Source organism: Rhinolophus sinicus, chromosome 7 (genome assembly GCF_057876585.1).
Source record: "Rhinolophus sinicus isolate RSI-liver-muscle chromosome 7, RSI-T2T, whole genome shotgun sequence".
NCBI classification, from domain to species: Eukaryota; Metazoa; Chordata; class Mammalia; order Chiroptera; family Rhinolophidae; genus Rhinolophus; species Rhinolophus sinicus.
This window is the reverse complement of record NC_142507.1, coordinates 6565001-6580638: the sequence shown is the minus strand read 5'-3', so window position 1 is coordinate 6580638 and position 15638 is coordinate 6565001. Positions and strand designations below refer to the sequence as shown.

Here is a 15638-nt window from a genome sequence, read left to right as displayed (position 1 = left end):
TCAGATTATGCCTAGACTCTATATTTACGCGGGGTCTGATAGCAATCAATGGTTTAGCTTCACTGCATTTCAAGATGTATTTGCATCCAGTTGTCCAGTGATAGTGTCCTCACCCTGGAAATAATTTAGTTGCAAATTGACTGGAAGATGGTGAAAATTGAAAGTTAAAATTAGAAATACTCATAATAAACAGCAGAAAAAAGGTCAGATGATGCTGCGCTATGATGAGATTGGAATGGCTGGTAAATGAGGTTTTGTGTTTGTCATGAGATGTATGTGACATGCCTACCCAATGTCGCTGTAATATCCAGCCTCGCAGAGGAGATTATCGGGAAAATTGATGCTGGAAAGAATTTTCTGTTAGATTTGGAAATTAGAATCGCACTCTCTTCTTTGATGTGTGAGCCTCCGACACATTACGTTGCTCATCTAGGCAAAATTGTAAACCCTCTTTAACACTGAATATTTGGATTAACCTCATAAAAACAATTGTCTTCTTGAGATTTGGACTACAATATTATGTGTATGGCCAACGGCTGAAACACCTGAAGCAAAGAGTAAATCACAGAAAGCAGCAGATGATATGTGCGTCATATGTAGTTCATTTTTCAATCCAACGTTCATCATGGAAGAGTATTATTTTTGTTTCTGACTTATAACTAGTTAGCTCTTCTCAGAATTTTGACGTGTGGGTGTCCAAGCATTTTGAACAAGAGATAGGTCATTAAACATTAGTAAAAAAGAATTATGTTCTAAGTTAGCATTTGTGAATGGGAATAGATTTGCTTTAATGTGGTAAAGGCATTCTGAGACACCAGAGAGCAAGCGTTATTGATGAATCTTTCAAGGTCACCTAGGGTTATCTAAACATGAGACAGGAGTACATTTTAAAATATATTTATAAAGTCCACTTAGTCGGTGGACACAAAGAAGTGTGCTTTTTGCCTTTTGAGATTAGCATTATTTAAAAGTGTCCTCTGTGTGTGTGTGTGTGTGTGTGTGTGTGTGTGTGTGTGTGTTTCAGTGGATTAAAATCAGAGCAATTTGAAAGACATGTAATTTTTCTGGTTTTGACATTTGTATTTGTTAGTCTTTTGAAATTGACGTGTTCTATTCTTTTTTGGGGAATCAGGAATAATCACACCAGAAAAGGAAGTAAAAGTCAGTGTGTCAGGGGTGACCCAGCCACTCCTGCTGGCAAAAGAAGAAGATGTTGCAACAAAGAGATCAAAACCAACAGAGGACAATAAATTCTGTCACGAACAGGTGAGTGTGTCTTTTTGCCCTTTCCTGTATAAATCTGGTTTTTTTTGGTAATACTTTGTATTATGGCTCCTGGTAGTTTTAGAGCCCCCGCCGATTCCACGCTGTTGAAAAGTACGTGAACATGGCAACGGGCGATGCAATGAACCCTCCATATTGCTTCTAGGCTCCGGAGTCATCAGAATTCATTAACTAAGAGCGGTCATATTTATTCACTGTTTTCCAGTTCTATCAGTGTCCTTATTGTAACTACAATAGTAGGGACCAAAGTCGCATCCAGATGCACGTCCTGTCACAACACTCAGTGCAGCCCGTCATCTGCTGTCCCCTCTGCCAGGACGTCCTCAGCAATAAGATGCACCTCCAGCTGCATCTGACGCACTTGCACAGCGTGTCTCCGGACTGTGTGGAGAAGCTGCTCATGACAGTAAGGACACCAAATGTTGATGCATGTGTGACGTGAGCCCTGCAAAGGCAGCAGCACAACATCTGCAGTTAGGAGGCCATAGAAATCCATTTCTTCTTCACTACTTAAAGCTGCCTGACTGACTATGTTGTAGGAACCACAGTGATCACCCTTCGAGGTCCATTTGTTGTTTCTTTTGCTTAAGGAAAAGAAACCAGTGTGATACAGGCGTATCTTATTCAATAGCGTGTATTTTTGTCACCCTATTTTTATCTCTATAATGTTAATCAAATGAGTCATGTGGACACATTGAATTTGAAACTTTCTCGAGTATCAGTATAAAAAAATAGACCTACAAAAACCATATTTTAAGAAAAGGACAATACAGCATTGCAATAGCATTTATCTGAAATTAGAAGGGATAGCCCGTAGGAGCCACAAAATGCCCCTGCTTTGGTTGGCAAAATCAAAGTGGGTTATGCTACTGCCAAACTGCAGATGTGACGGAGGCTGTGATTTCTGGGGTACGTTTGACATGAACCCCTTTGGTTGTCACAGGTGCCTGTCCCTGATGTCATGATGCCAAACAGTTTGCTTCTGCCAACGGCCACCTCTGAAAAATCGGAGCGGGACACACCTGTAGTCATCCCAGCTGAGGGGTCTGGGAAATATTCAGGTATGCCTGCTGATGACCACAGTCTGCAGAAAACGCACCTCAGGGGCTTGCGTTTGTGGTGATGCTCCAAGATGATTATGAAAGATTAAAAAAAAAAAAAAAGCACTGAGGAAAATAAATATTCCGGGAGCCATATTTTTTGACGCATGATTAGTTTTCTGGTTATCTGTCGCTGCCCTTGGGGGACCCAAGTGCTGATGACCAAGATTATGCTGTGCATTCTAATTCCCGAACACAGAGGCACAACACTTGGTGTTGCACTGATGGCAGCACACTGGAATTACCTTTGACTCCTTTTCTTCCCTGTCCTGAAATTCCTTGAGGCCAGGGGTGATGTTTCATTCACCTTTGTATCCCCAGTGCCCAGTGTAATGCTTGCCATGGTGTAGTTGCTCATTAAATGTTTCTTCAAAGAACCAATTAAGCAGAGACTTGTAGAGTCTCCTACTTACAGTAGTTATTGGCACGTAAGCAGCAGGCCTCCTTCCTGAAAGTGAACCTTTTGCGCTTTCTCTCACACAGGTGAAAGTCCAATGGACGACAAAAGTATGGCAGGTCTTGATGACTCGAAGGTTAGCGTGGAAATAAAGAGTGAGGAGCAGAAACCAACGAAAGAACCCATGGAAACGTCGGAATGGAACAAAAATAGCAGCAAGGATATGAAAATTCCCGACACACTGCAAGATCAATTAAGTGAGCCGCAGAAAAGGCAGCCCCTCTCTGTTTCCGACCGCCACGTGTACAAGTACCGCTGTAACCACTGCAGCTTGGCTTTCAAGACGATGCAGAAGCTTCAGATACATTCCCAGTATCATGCGATTCGGGCCGCGACGATGTGTAATTTCTGCCAGCGCAGTTTCCGTACATTCCAGGCTTTAAAAAAACATTTGGAAGCAGGCCACCCCGAACTGAGTGAAGCCGAACTTCAACAGCTGTATGGCTCGCTGCCCGTGAACGGTGAGCTCTGGTCAGAGAGTGAAAGTATGGCCCAGGATGACCATGCCCTAGAGCAGGAGATGGAGAGAGAGTATGAGGTGGATCACGAGGGAAAGGCAAGTCCTATAGGGAGTGACAGTAGCTCCATTCCCGATGACATGGGCTCTGAACCAAAGCGGACCTTGCCTTTTAGAAAAGGGCCAAATTTTACAATGGAAAAATTCCTCGATCCGTCTCGCCCGTATAAATGTACAGTGTGTAAAGAGTCGTTCACCCAGAAGAACATTCTCTTGGTCCATTATAATTCAGTTTCTCATCTGCATAAGTTGAAAAAGGTTTTGCAGGAAGCCTCCAGCCCCGTTCCTCAAGAAACCAACAGCAGCACAGATAACAAACCCTACAAGTGCGGCACCTGCAACGTGGCCTACAGCCAAAGCTCCACCTTGGAAATCCACATGAGGTCGGTGCTCCACCAGACAAAGGCCAGGGCGGCCAAGCTGGAGCCAAGCGGCCACGTGGCCGGGGGGCACAGCCTTGCAGCCAACGTTAGCAGTCCCGGCCAAGGCATGCTGGAGTCCATGAGTTTAGCAGCAGTAAGCAGCAAAGATATCCACTTAGATGCCAAAGAATTAAATAAAAAGCCAACTCCGGAATTAATCTCTGCTCAGCCTACACATCACCCACCGCAGTCACCAGCACAAATTCAGATGCAACTTCAGCACGAGTTACAACAGCAAGCTGCATTCTTCCAGCCTCAGTTTCTCAACCCAGCCTTTCTGCCTCATTTCCCGATGACCCCAGAAGCACTGCTCCAGTTCCAGCAGCCCCAGTTTCTCTTTCCATTCTACATCCCCGGGACAGAGTTCAGCTTGGGGCCGGACTTGGGCCTGCCGGGCTCCGCCGCGTTTGGTATGCCTGGCGTGGCGGGCATGGCCGGGTCCTTGCTCGAAGACTTGAAGCAACAGATTCAAACCCAACATCACGTTGGCCAGACCCAACTGCAAATACTGCAGCAGCAAGCACAGCAGTACCAGGCCACACAGGCCCCGCTGCCGTCTCAAAAGCAGCCCCAGCAGCCCCAGCCGCAGCAGCAGTCGAGCAAACTACCGAAACAAGACCAGAGCAACCTGGCCAGTGCCGACTGCCCAGTCATGAAGGACATGCCACCTTACAAGGAGGCAGAAGAAACTGCCGAAAAGCAAGAAAAGCCAAAGCAAGAATTTATAAGCGAAGGTGAAGGACTCAAAGAAGGCAAGGACTCGAAGAAGCCAAAACCGTCGGAGCCGTCCCTTCCACCCCCCCGGATAGCTTCAGGGGCCAGAGGAAACGCAGCCAAGGCGCTCCTGGAGAACTTTGGGTTTGAACTGGTCATTCAGTACAATGAAAACAGGCAGAAGGTGCAAAAGAAGGGTAGAGGCGGGGAAGGTGAAAACTCGGATAAACTGGAATGTGGGACTTGCGGGAAACTGTTCTCCAACGTGCTTATCTTAAAGAGTCACCAGGAACACGTGCACGGCCAGTTCTTTCCATACGGCGCCCTAGAGAAGTTTGCTCGTCAGTACCGCGAGGCCTACGACAAGCTGTATCCCATTTCGCCGTCTTCGCCGGAAACGCCCCCGCCCCCGCCCCCGCCGCCCCCGCTGCCTCCCGCCGCTCCGCAGGCCTCGTCCATCGGGCCGGTGAAAATCCCAAGCACGGTGTCCACCCCTCTCCAGGCCCCGCCCCCCACCCCGCCCCCGCCCCCACCACCCCCTCCCCCTCCCCCGCCGCCCCCTCCCCCTCCGCCCTCGGCTCCCCCGCAGGTCCAGCTGCCGGTGTCCCTGGAGCTTCCCCTGTTCCCTTCCATCATGATGCAGCCCGTGCAGCACCCGGCCCTGCCGCCCCAGCTGGCCCTCCAGATGCCCCAGATGGACTCGCTCTCCGCAGACCTCACTCAGCTCTGCCAGCAGCAGCTCGGACTGGACCCCAACTTCCTACGGCACTCTCAGTTCAAACGGCCACGGACGAGAATTACGGACGATCAGCTGAAAATCCTGAGGGCGTATTTCGACATCAACAACTCCCCGAGCGAAGAACAGATCCAAGAAATGGCGGAGAAGTCTGGCCTGTCGCAGAAGGTGATCAAGCACTGGTTCCGCAACACGCTCTTCAAGGAGCGGCAGAGAAACAAGGACTCGCCCTACAACTTCAGCAACCCGCCCATCACCGTTTTGGAAGACATCCGCCTGGATCCGCAGCCCTCTTCCTTGGAGCATTACAAATCGGACGCCTCGTTCAGCAAACGGTCCTCTCGGACCCGCTTCACCGACTACCAGCTGAGGGTTCTCCAAGACTTCTTCGACACCAACGCGTACCCCAAGGACGACGAGATCGAGCAGCTGTCCACGGTCCTCAACCTTCCCACCCGAGTGATTGTGGTGTGGTTCCAGAATGCGCGCCAGAAAGCGCGGAAGAGTTACGAGAACCAGGCAGAGACGAAAGATAACGAAAAACGGGAGCTCACCAACGAACGGTACATTCGAACCAGCAACATGCAGTACCAGTGCAAGAAGTGCAGCGTGGTTTTCCCCCGGATCTTCGACCTGATCACGCACCAGAAGAAGCAGTGTTACAAGGACGAAGACGATGACGCACAAGATGAAAGCCAAACCGAAGACTCCATGGACGCCACCGACCAGGTGGTGTACAAGCACTGCACAGCGTCGGGCCCCACGGATGCAGCCAGAAACGCTGCTGCCCCTGCAGCGGGCTCGGGCTCTGGGACGAGCACCCCTCTGATCCCGTCGCCCAAACCGGAACCTGAGAAGACGTCTCCCAAACCTGACTATCCCACAGAAAAGCCAAAGCAGAGTGACCCCCCGCCCCCTTCTCAAGGCGCCAAGCCAGCCCTGCCGTTAGCATCGACCTCCTCGGACCCGGTGCAGGCCTCGGCAGCTCCGCCCCAGCCCCCCAAACAACCCCCACTTATTGGAAGACCCCCCTCGGCCTCTCAGACCCCGGTGCCGTCCAGTCCACTGCAAATCTCCATGACTTCTCTCCAGAACAGTCTACCTCCACAGCTACTCCAGTACCAGTGCGACCAGTGCACGGTGGCCTTCCCGAGCCTGGACCTCTGGCAGGAACACCAACACATGCATTTCCTCGCTGCTCAGAACCAATTCCTTCACTCGCCGTTCTTGGAACGGCCCATGGATATGCCCTACATGATATTCGACCCCAATAACCCCCTGATGACCGGGCAGCTGCTGACTGGTTCTCTGTCACAAATGCCACCCCAGCCCGGCTCCTCGCACGCCGCGGCCCCCGCCACGGTCGCTGCTTCCCTGAAAAGAAAACTGGACGACAAAGAAGAGAACAACTGCAGCGAAAAGGAGGGAGGGAACAGCGGTGAGGACCAACACCGCGACAAACGCCTGAGAACCACCATCACCCCGGAGCAACTGGAAATACTCTATGAAAAATACTTGCTGGATTCGAATCCCACCCGGAAGATGCTCGATCACATCGCGCGGGAAGTGGGGCTGAAAAAAAGAGTCGTGCAAGTCTGGTTCCAGAACACGCGAGCCCGGGAAAGGAAAGGCCAGTTCCGGGCGGTGGGTCCGGCCCAGTCTCATAAACGGTGTCCCTTCTGCCGCGCCCTGTTTAAGGCCAAATCGGCCCTGGAAAGTCACATCCGCTCTCGGCACTGGAATGAAGGAAAGCAGGCAGGGTACAGCTTGCCCCCCAGCCCTTTGATATCCACCGAAGATGGGGGCGAAAGCCCGCAGAAGTACATTTATTTCGATTATCCGTCTTTGCCGTTAACCAAAATCGACCTGGTGTCCAGTGAGAATGAATTGGCTTCTACAGTGTCAACGCCTGTGAGTAAAACAGCGGAGCTGTCGCCGAAGAATCTGTTAAGCCCTTCTTCTTTTAAAGCGGAGTGTCCCGAGGATGTCGAGAACTTAAACGCCCCTCCTGCCGAGGCTGGGTATGATCAAAGCAAAACTGATTTTGATGAGACGTCATCCATTAACACGGCGATCAGTGACGCCACCACCGGCGATGAGGGCAACGCTGAAATGGAAAGCACCACGGGGAGCTCTGGAGACGTGAAGCCAGCTTTATCGCCTAAAGAGCAGAAAACCCTTGACGCTTTGCCCAAAACAGCAACCACACCCACCACGGAGGTTTGCGATGAAAAATTCCTCTTCTCTCTCACGAGCCCCTCCATCCACTTCAATGACAAAGACGGTGAGCATGACCAAAGCTTTTATATCACGGATGACCCCGACGACAGTGCCGACCGCAGTGAAACGTCCAGCATCGCCGACCCGAGCTCACCAAACCCGTTTGGATCCGGCAATCCTTTTAAATCCAAAAATAACGACCGGCCAGGTCACAAGCGTTTCCGAACCCAAATGAGCAATCTTCAACTGAAGGTGCTCAAGGCGTGCTTCAGCGACTACCGAACTCCGACCATGCAAGAGTGTGAGATGCTAGGGAATGAGATCGGTCTGCCCAAACGCGTGGTCCAGGTGTGGTTCCAAAATGCAAGGGCCAAAGAGAAGAAATTCAAGATTAACATTGGGAAGCCTTTCATGATCAATCAAAGTGGGACAGAAGGCACCAAACCGGAGTGCACCCTGTGCGGGGTGAAGTACTCTGCCCGTCTGTCCATCAGAGACCACATTTTCTCCAAACAGCACATTTCAAAAGTGAGGGAGACCGTTGGGAGTCAGCTGGACCGGGAGAAAGATTACTTGGCTCCCACCACCGTTCGGCAGCTCATGGCACAGCAAGAACTCGATCGCATAAAGAAAGCTTCAGATGTGCTGGGCCTGGCGGTCCAGCAGCCCAGTGTGATGGACAGCAGCTCCCTCCATGGCATTAGCCTGCCAGCGGCCTACCCAGGCCTCCCCGGCCTTCCTCCAGTCCTTCTCCCTGGGATGAACGGTCCATCTTCCTTGCCCGGATTCCCGCAAAATTCAAACAGTAAGTCATTTCAAGGAGAATCAGTCTAATTCATTGGTAGTATTAGGCCGCCAATCATATGTCACCAAGATCAGGGTCCATTCGGATCTCTTTTCCTTTCAGTAAGTGAAGCCATTAAGTTATTTGAAATATATATGTTTTCTTGGCTATAGTTAATAACCCGGAAGTAAGTGAACCTGAGCATATGCAGAAAAGTAAAACTGAGGTAGGTCATAGCAGTGTCTCAGAAATATATTCATTATTTATATCATTAAGTCTTTATGTCTTAGAAATAACGCCTTTTATACGTCTATTGCAATACTGATTTGGTGTGTATATTAAGGAAGTGAAGCACTAAATTGGTATCTTAATTTATGTTCTTTTCCAAGGAACATGTTTTTGTTGTCGTTGTTGTTGGTTTCTGTTTGTTTGTTTGTTTGTTTCCCCCAAAAGTGCTAGCCAGTTCAAAAGTTAAGAGCCTTCATCTACATCACAATAGCAGGTAATAATGCTTATGTTTCAAGTTCAACTACTAACAATATGACTTCTGGGATCATTTGTAACTCGGCATTGCTCTAAGATGCTGATATTTGTAGCATCCATGGCTGCTTATTATTTAAATAAATTTACAACCTTAGAAATATATTGCTACTACTCCAGGCCCTTTTTACTCACACCCCCACCCCAGCCAAAGTATATAATTAAATCAAAACAAAGTTGTAAAGCTGTTTGAGGCGACCTGAGATAATGAATCCAATTCTGTGTTCATTAAGAAAAACATAATTTGTGCAGTTTTGATTTTGTGACTAAGTATAGGTATCCAGTTATGTTAGGTTGAAAAAATTGAATATAGCGTGCTAGGCAGTCACAAAGCCACACATAACAAATGTTAAATGTTTTATATGTTATGTGAAAGTTATATGTTATCCAAAATAGAAAAACAAAATTCTCTTACAATTTCTTCCTTAAAGCAATTTTTTTAAAATTTTATTTTATTAAATTTATTGGGGTGACAATTGTTAGTAAAATTACATAGACTTCAGGTGTACAATTCTGTATTACATCATCTATAAATCCCATTGTGTGTTCATCACCCAGAGTCAGTTCTCCTTCCATCACCCTTAAAGCAATTTTTATTTTTGAAATCAACAGTTATTTTTTTTCTTTAAAAAAAAGAAATTTTGACATTCTAAAGAGACTTATCTAGAATGAAATAATTACATATTTCTAGAAAGTTTTCAAAACACATAGGAGAGCTTTCTTCATTTGCACAAATTGGACTTTTACATAAATTTCAGACTTTTCAATTTTATTCTTCTCTTGTAAAAACCAAACTTGCCATGTCATCTTAGGAAGATATCCCCATTTTAATGTTTAGCTCTGGAGACATGATAACAGTGATATCAAATGGCCCCTTGGCCACTGCCAGCCCATCTGGTTCTGTGTCTTAATGACTCATTGGCATTAGAGAGACGCAGGATACATACACATAAAGAAATGTCCCTAAGAACATTTCTGCAATGCCCCTTCCTTTAACTATCACACCAACTACCTTCCCCCCGTAAGTCTTTGGGCTTAATTATCTGGATATTTTTGGCCACTGTCTGGAGATTCTTAATTATCTGGCCTTAAATATTAGAGCTACAACTCCGTGTTTTGTTTGTACGTTTTCACTGTCAGATATTATTGTTTTAAGAATAATGCAAGGGCTGATTTTTTATTTTATTTAGCATATGATTGTATACGTTTTCTAGTCCCATTTTATATAGCACTGTGATTATTCATTGACACATAGAAAAATGTCTTATGTGGAAAAGCGCCTATGGTCATTTATGTAAAATAGCGGTTTTCCACATAATGTCTAATGTGAAAACCTATGAACAATTATGTAAAATTTATAGTTATGTACCATATTAAATAAAATGTTATGTAAAACAGAGTAAAATTTGATATTTTACACGCACTAAGAACAGTTCAAGTATCTGTGGTCGCTGAAGCTTGTGTAGTCACCCCCTTAAATAGTGGTCAGAGCATCTTGTTTTTCTCCCCCACTGGATCAGAAGGCCTCTGCTTGGACAATGGGTCCTTTGCTGACTGCCCCTCCGCTTTGTCACTCTGCAGCTGGTATCCAGAGGACCTATATGAGGGAAAGTGAGAAGGGAGGAGAGAGAAGATGTTTACGAAATACTGAAACAACATAACCTTTCTCCTCATTCTACCTGCTATAAATATAATTTGTATCCCCCCTGACATGTGGGCCCTGTTTATAACCATCAGAGTTGTAGGAAGATGTTAGGGGCAGGCCCTGCTCAGCCACAGGATCTTTCAATGTATCAGATACTCACTCAGCGTTACATGTATCTGTTGCTTTATTAAATCATGGACCAAAACAGACCTGAGAGTGTTATAAAGAGAAAAGGTCTGTGAACATACCTACTGCACTTTGCAATGTCTCTTGAATTAGTTATGTTGTTTGAGATAGATTCTAAACGTTAGCGGCCGTGCAACAGGACCCCCTGTGAAAGCCTGAGTTTCCACACATCCATGTTCACACCCTTTTGAGGTTAATGTACCTGTGGTGGGTAATGATGACTATTTTAGTCATGTCATGGAGGGCAGCTGTGCTTCTCCATCTTTCCACCATCATCTTTCTACTGTATTATTTCTCATCAAACAAATACCTCCTTTGCTTGATGGGAGAACTAGACATACCAGTCAGGTGAAACCAAGGGAGAAAATTGCTTCATAAGTAGAATATTTCTGTATGTTCTCTCACATTAGTTGGTTATCTATATGAATAAACTTTGAGGATATGACATGTTCATCTTGGGCCCATTTTAATGGGATTTAGTTATGGAAAAGTCTTCATTTTAAAAATGCCCTAGCCCTTCGAAGGTAGATTTGAAGGCTTTGATCCTAAGGAAATCACAACAAATGGACTCCGTTGAACACGAGATGTACTGTAAAGTCTGATTCCAAAGGCTGCACCCCAAAATTGACTTCATTGCCATGTACATGTCCAGTTTTAGTATTGATCAACCTCTAAATTTTCGGATTTAACCACCCATTTTATTCTTTTTTGGGTGGAGTTGCTGTTTTGGTTTACCAGCTTTAATGCTCTCAAAAATCTCTTCTTCTTACTCCCAAGAAATCTTCACATTAGTCTTTCGAGATCACGGAGAAGGCCCTTGCAAAAGTAATATGCCCCCTATGTGCCTGCTTCACTCATTTCTCAATGAAATGAATTACGTTCTGCTTGACATTTTTTTCATGTTGTCTTTTTTCTATCATGATCACATAAAAAAAGGGAACGTGGCAATAGAAAGTCATGTGCTTCTGCACCTGGAAAAAAATTAGAGAACGTTAAATGTACGGTTTATCCTTTAGGATCTTAGCTTCCTTTGGCATTTTGCTCAAGATGAATACAAAAGTAACTTGGGTCCCTATTTTTAGCATATTTACATTATCATTTTAAGCAGAATCTGATTCGTATATGTTCTGTTAGTGTTTGGAAATACTGCCTAACCCAATTTCCTTACATGGAACTTTAGAACATGCCTTTTGCATTTTTTTCATACTTGAGTGTAATTTACTAGCACATTTGGAGTACATCTAGATAAGAGTAAGTCTTCAATAATTTTATCACAATTTTCTTTGGCCCCTTGCATGTAATTAGTTTTATTTTCACCTCAAAAATAAATTTTCCTGCTGGGAGACCTAGAGCAAAGAAATGAGGAAGGGAAAGGAACCATATCTAACGCATTGTGAGCTAGGCAGTTTCTTCTGAAAGCATTACTTTTGGGAGTAGGCAGCTGGTTCAGGGAAACAAAACCAAACAAAATGACGGTAGTTTGAGATTATCAGAAGATAAACCTTAAACTCTCAGTTAAATTTCAAAGAATCGGAGTAGGAGTTAGGGAACGGGAACGAATGCTGCTTTTTTCTGCATCATGATTACCGTTGAGTGTGTCTCTTCTCTTTCTGGTTTTCCTACATCAGTTGGCTACTGAACTTCTGATTTGCACATTTTTACAGGTTTACGTCTTTCACTCGTAATAGTAGGCCCAATGTGCATTGTTCAGTATCTTAATCTGCATCTCTTTTCTGAAAATTTTTATTTAACAGCTGATTATTTAACTCAGCTGACTCCTCAAGGTGTTGAATTCCTGGGAATCCCTGATAGTGTTTGACTATAGTAGCTGGGATTTTAGGAGACTATTGTAGTCTTTTAAAAAATTCTCCTTACCTCATTGTGTGACCTCTTGATAGAACCTACATATCCCATCTGATGCCACAGCCTAGTCAACAACTATTGATCCATCTTGCTTTCTAACTACCATGGCTATTTTTTTTTTTTTAAGTCTCTTAGTTCCTTAAAATTTCTCTTGTCTTAGATTCTCATGTCACAGAGATAGGTGAGCCAGCAATTTCCTTAGATTTGGGGAACAAAAGCCCTAGGGGAAAAGAAGTATAATTATTGAGTATAAAGTCTCGTTGTGCTGGACGTAGAAAAGGTTGGCTTCATGAGTAGGCAAAAGAAGCTGGCTATCAACATCGTATCATTCTAACAATGCAAGGAAGGCTCTTTTGTCCTTAATAAAGCATTTTCCACCAGAATTACTATGCCTGAAATTCTGTGTTTAGATAGTAATTCCTTTGACTTTAATGCATTATCCTCTGAGAAGTGAAAACTAGCATAGAATATCATCCAATCAGAATACCATAGTGGGACGAAACTACACAATTATCTAATCTAGTATATAGGAAGCCATTTCAGAAATAGGTGTATTCATATCTTTGGTTCTTTCTTGCAAATAAAATTTTATGGAGACGCAAGAAGAAAGAAGATGAAGATACCAGGCATCGTAGTATAGAAATAAATGTAAGGGAGTTGAGGCTTCGGCCCTTCCAAAGCAACTACACTCCTTCGCAGCTTTCTCTAGGGCCAAGTGTAAGTCCCAGGAAACAAGAAATCTATCATACTGATTTGGATTAAAGATCAGGGAATTTACTCCTTTCTTCCTACCATACCCCTTGCAAAGCTTAAGTCGTTTTCATTTAGATTTCAAACGTGCCAGCCCTTCTTCTGTAAAATGTTGATACTGTTATCAGTTTCTCTCTGAAATACAATGTTACTTTCAAGGATTTTGTTTCTTTTCCTGCATTTTGAATATTTGCAGCGCTCGGATTCAATTTTCTTACTCAAAACATGGACTTTTTAGCATCTGTCCCCACTTACCCTGGAGGATGTTGGGAGAATAGTGTGTAACTGTCACTGAACCAACTACAGAACTTATTTCAAAGCAGATCACAGAAGAGTTGGGTGTGGTAAGGTTAAAAAGAAGAACAGCCAGTAATAAGCTAGGCTAGTTGATATTAATATGATCATGACTAGGGTCAAGTTGAAAGTGATATGGAGGACTTCATAGTATCCTGACTGCTAAGCCGAAGAAGAGCCTTCTCAGCCAGGCAAAAACCAATTAAGAAACGAAAGTTTTGTGTGTTTTTTTCCTAGCTGCAGAAATAGAAGCATGCAGTTTTTTCTGTCACTTTTTCTTTCTTTTTTTCATCGTAACCCCCAAATGTTGCACTTAGCATGGAGGTAAGACTTTGACCAATATTAAAAAGATGGTTGTCTTCCATCTGTGGTCGTTCTCTCTACAGCTATTCACTCATTTAAACTGCATTCATCCTGTCCTGGTTGATTCTTCCATCAGCCCAGCAGGACTCCATTGCAACCCTTGTCATGACCATTTGGTGGGGGGAGCCTTCCCTGGGTCAAGAATGAGCCACCACCCACCCAGTCTGTTTCTCTGGCAGGCCGCTTCAGTGGCCTCCAAAAAACACATTCAGGAAAGGCACAGACTTTTGCAACTCCCTTTTCTAGCCTGAGCTGTCATTTCGTTTCTTACCCAACTGTCCAGCTCATAACGATGGCTTTGTTTGTAATCGTTTATCATCAGCCATTACATTATAGTGGGCACCTGAAGCCCAGCAAAGGTCTCTTGCATGAAGATGGGAGTCATACCCCTACGTGTTATCTGCACCTGAGTACTGAGTGTCCCTTCTCTAATGGGGGGGAAGGGGATCATTTTTGAGCACTACAAGCAAACCTTGAGGAAGCATCGTGTTTTGGGGGGTGATAAAGTTGAGTGTTAATATATTCAATTCCTATCAAGTGCTCCGTTAGCCAGATTGCCAAGATGGCAATGAGTCACTGAACCTGCACGCTTAAAACTGAAATCATGCCTAACCCTGCTCGGTCCTGGTCCAGATTAGCTGTGACTTCACTCTATTTGAGTTTTGGTGTCGTCAGTGGTCATTTATTATTGCTGTGCAATTAGCTTATCACCTTCGCTATTTCAACGGAAGCGTATTTTTCTACTGGAACTTAGGCAGATGGATTTCATTTTACTTGATAGCTAATTACTTTTAGTGAGCGTGGTAATTATCAGACTGCTCAAGTGAAGGACGGGTGGGTCTGCCTTCCCAGAGGTATAATAAAAATTGGTTAAAATGAGTAACAGAATAGAGGTCTTGCAAAGTGTATCTATTAGAAGTAACCACTGTTCTTGTCACTAAAGATGTTCCTTTTCTCACCGTCGGCCTCTCATCACAGGAGAGCCTTGTTTCCTGAGTGAAATGTTGCTAACCTGTGCACATACCTTGGTGTTTGGGGGGGGCGGGGGTGTGGGGGGGTGGCGGGGCGGGAGTTAAAATGAATAAAAGCACTATTGCACACAGACGCTGGTGCGGGCGGTTTTTCTGGGGTGGGGGGTAGATCTTGGGTGGCGTGGCCGCGTGCGTGCATGCATCCATCCGCGGTCAGTTGTGTTTGGGGTGAAGCGTCCGGGCTCCATGCACTGACAGTGGGCGTCTCTCTGTTGTTGTTTGCAGCTTTAACACCTCCCGGTGCAGGCATGCTTGGGTTTCCTACTTCAGCTACGTCTCCTGCCCTGTCTCTCAGCAGCGCCCCCACCAAACCTTTGCTGCAGACTCCACCTCCCCCTCCTCCCCCCCCTCCTCCCCCCCCTCCTCCATCCTCTCTGCCAGGACAGCAGACCGAGCCGCAGAACAAAGAATCGGAGAAAAAGCAAAGTAAGCCAAACAAGGTCAAAAAAATCAAAGAGGAGGAATTAGAGGCCACCAAACCTGAGAAACACCCCAAAAAAGAGGAAAAAATCTCATCTGCTCTTTCCGTGTTGGGCAAAGTCGTAGGCGAAACGCACGTGGATCCCACGCAGCTGCAGGCGCTCCAGAGCGCGATCGCTGGAGACCCGGCCTCCTTCCTGGGCGGGCAGTTCCTGCCCTACTTTATCCCTGGGTTCGCTTCCTATTTCACACCTCAGCTCCCCGGAACCGTGCAAGGAGGGTACCTGCCGCCCGTGTGCGGCATGGAGAGCC

General features: G+C 45.6%; 1 protein-coding gene across 4 annotated transcripts in view; it reads left to right on the top strand.

The window, feature by feature from the left end:
- Positions 1 to 15638, top strand: part of ZFHX4 (zinc finger homeobox 4) — a 182144-nt gene that overhangs the window by 162719 nt on the left and 3787 nt on the right. For all 4 annotated transcript variants that reach the window (XM_088799363.1, XM_088799364.1, XM_088799362.1 and 1 more), the window contains exons 7-11: positions 1133 to 1266; positions 1490 to 1690; positions 2228 to 2345; positions 2868 to 8255; positions 15132 to 15638. The exon at positions 15132 to 15638 is cut by the window's right edge and continues 3787 nt beyond it. In XM_088799363.1, coding sequence (XP_088655489.1) covers positions 1133 to 1266; positions 1490 to 1690; positions 2228 to 2345; positions 2868 to 8255; positions 15132 to 15638 — 6348 coding nt within the window. The remainder of the gene's footprint in view (positions 1 to 1132; positions 1267 to 1489; positions 1691 to 2227; positions 2346 to 2867; positions 8256 to 15131) is intronic.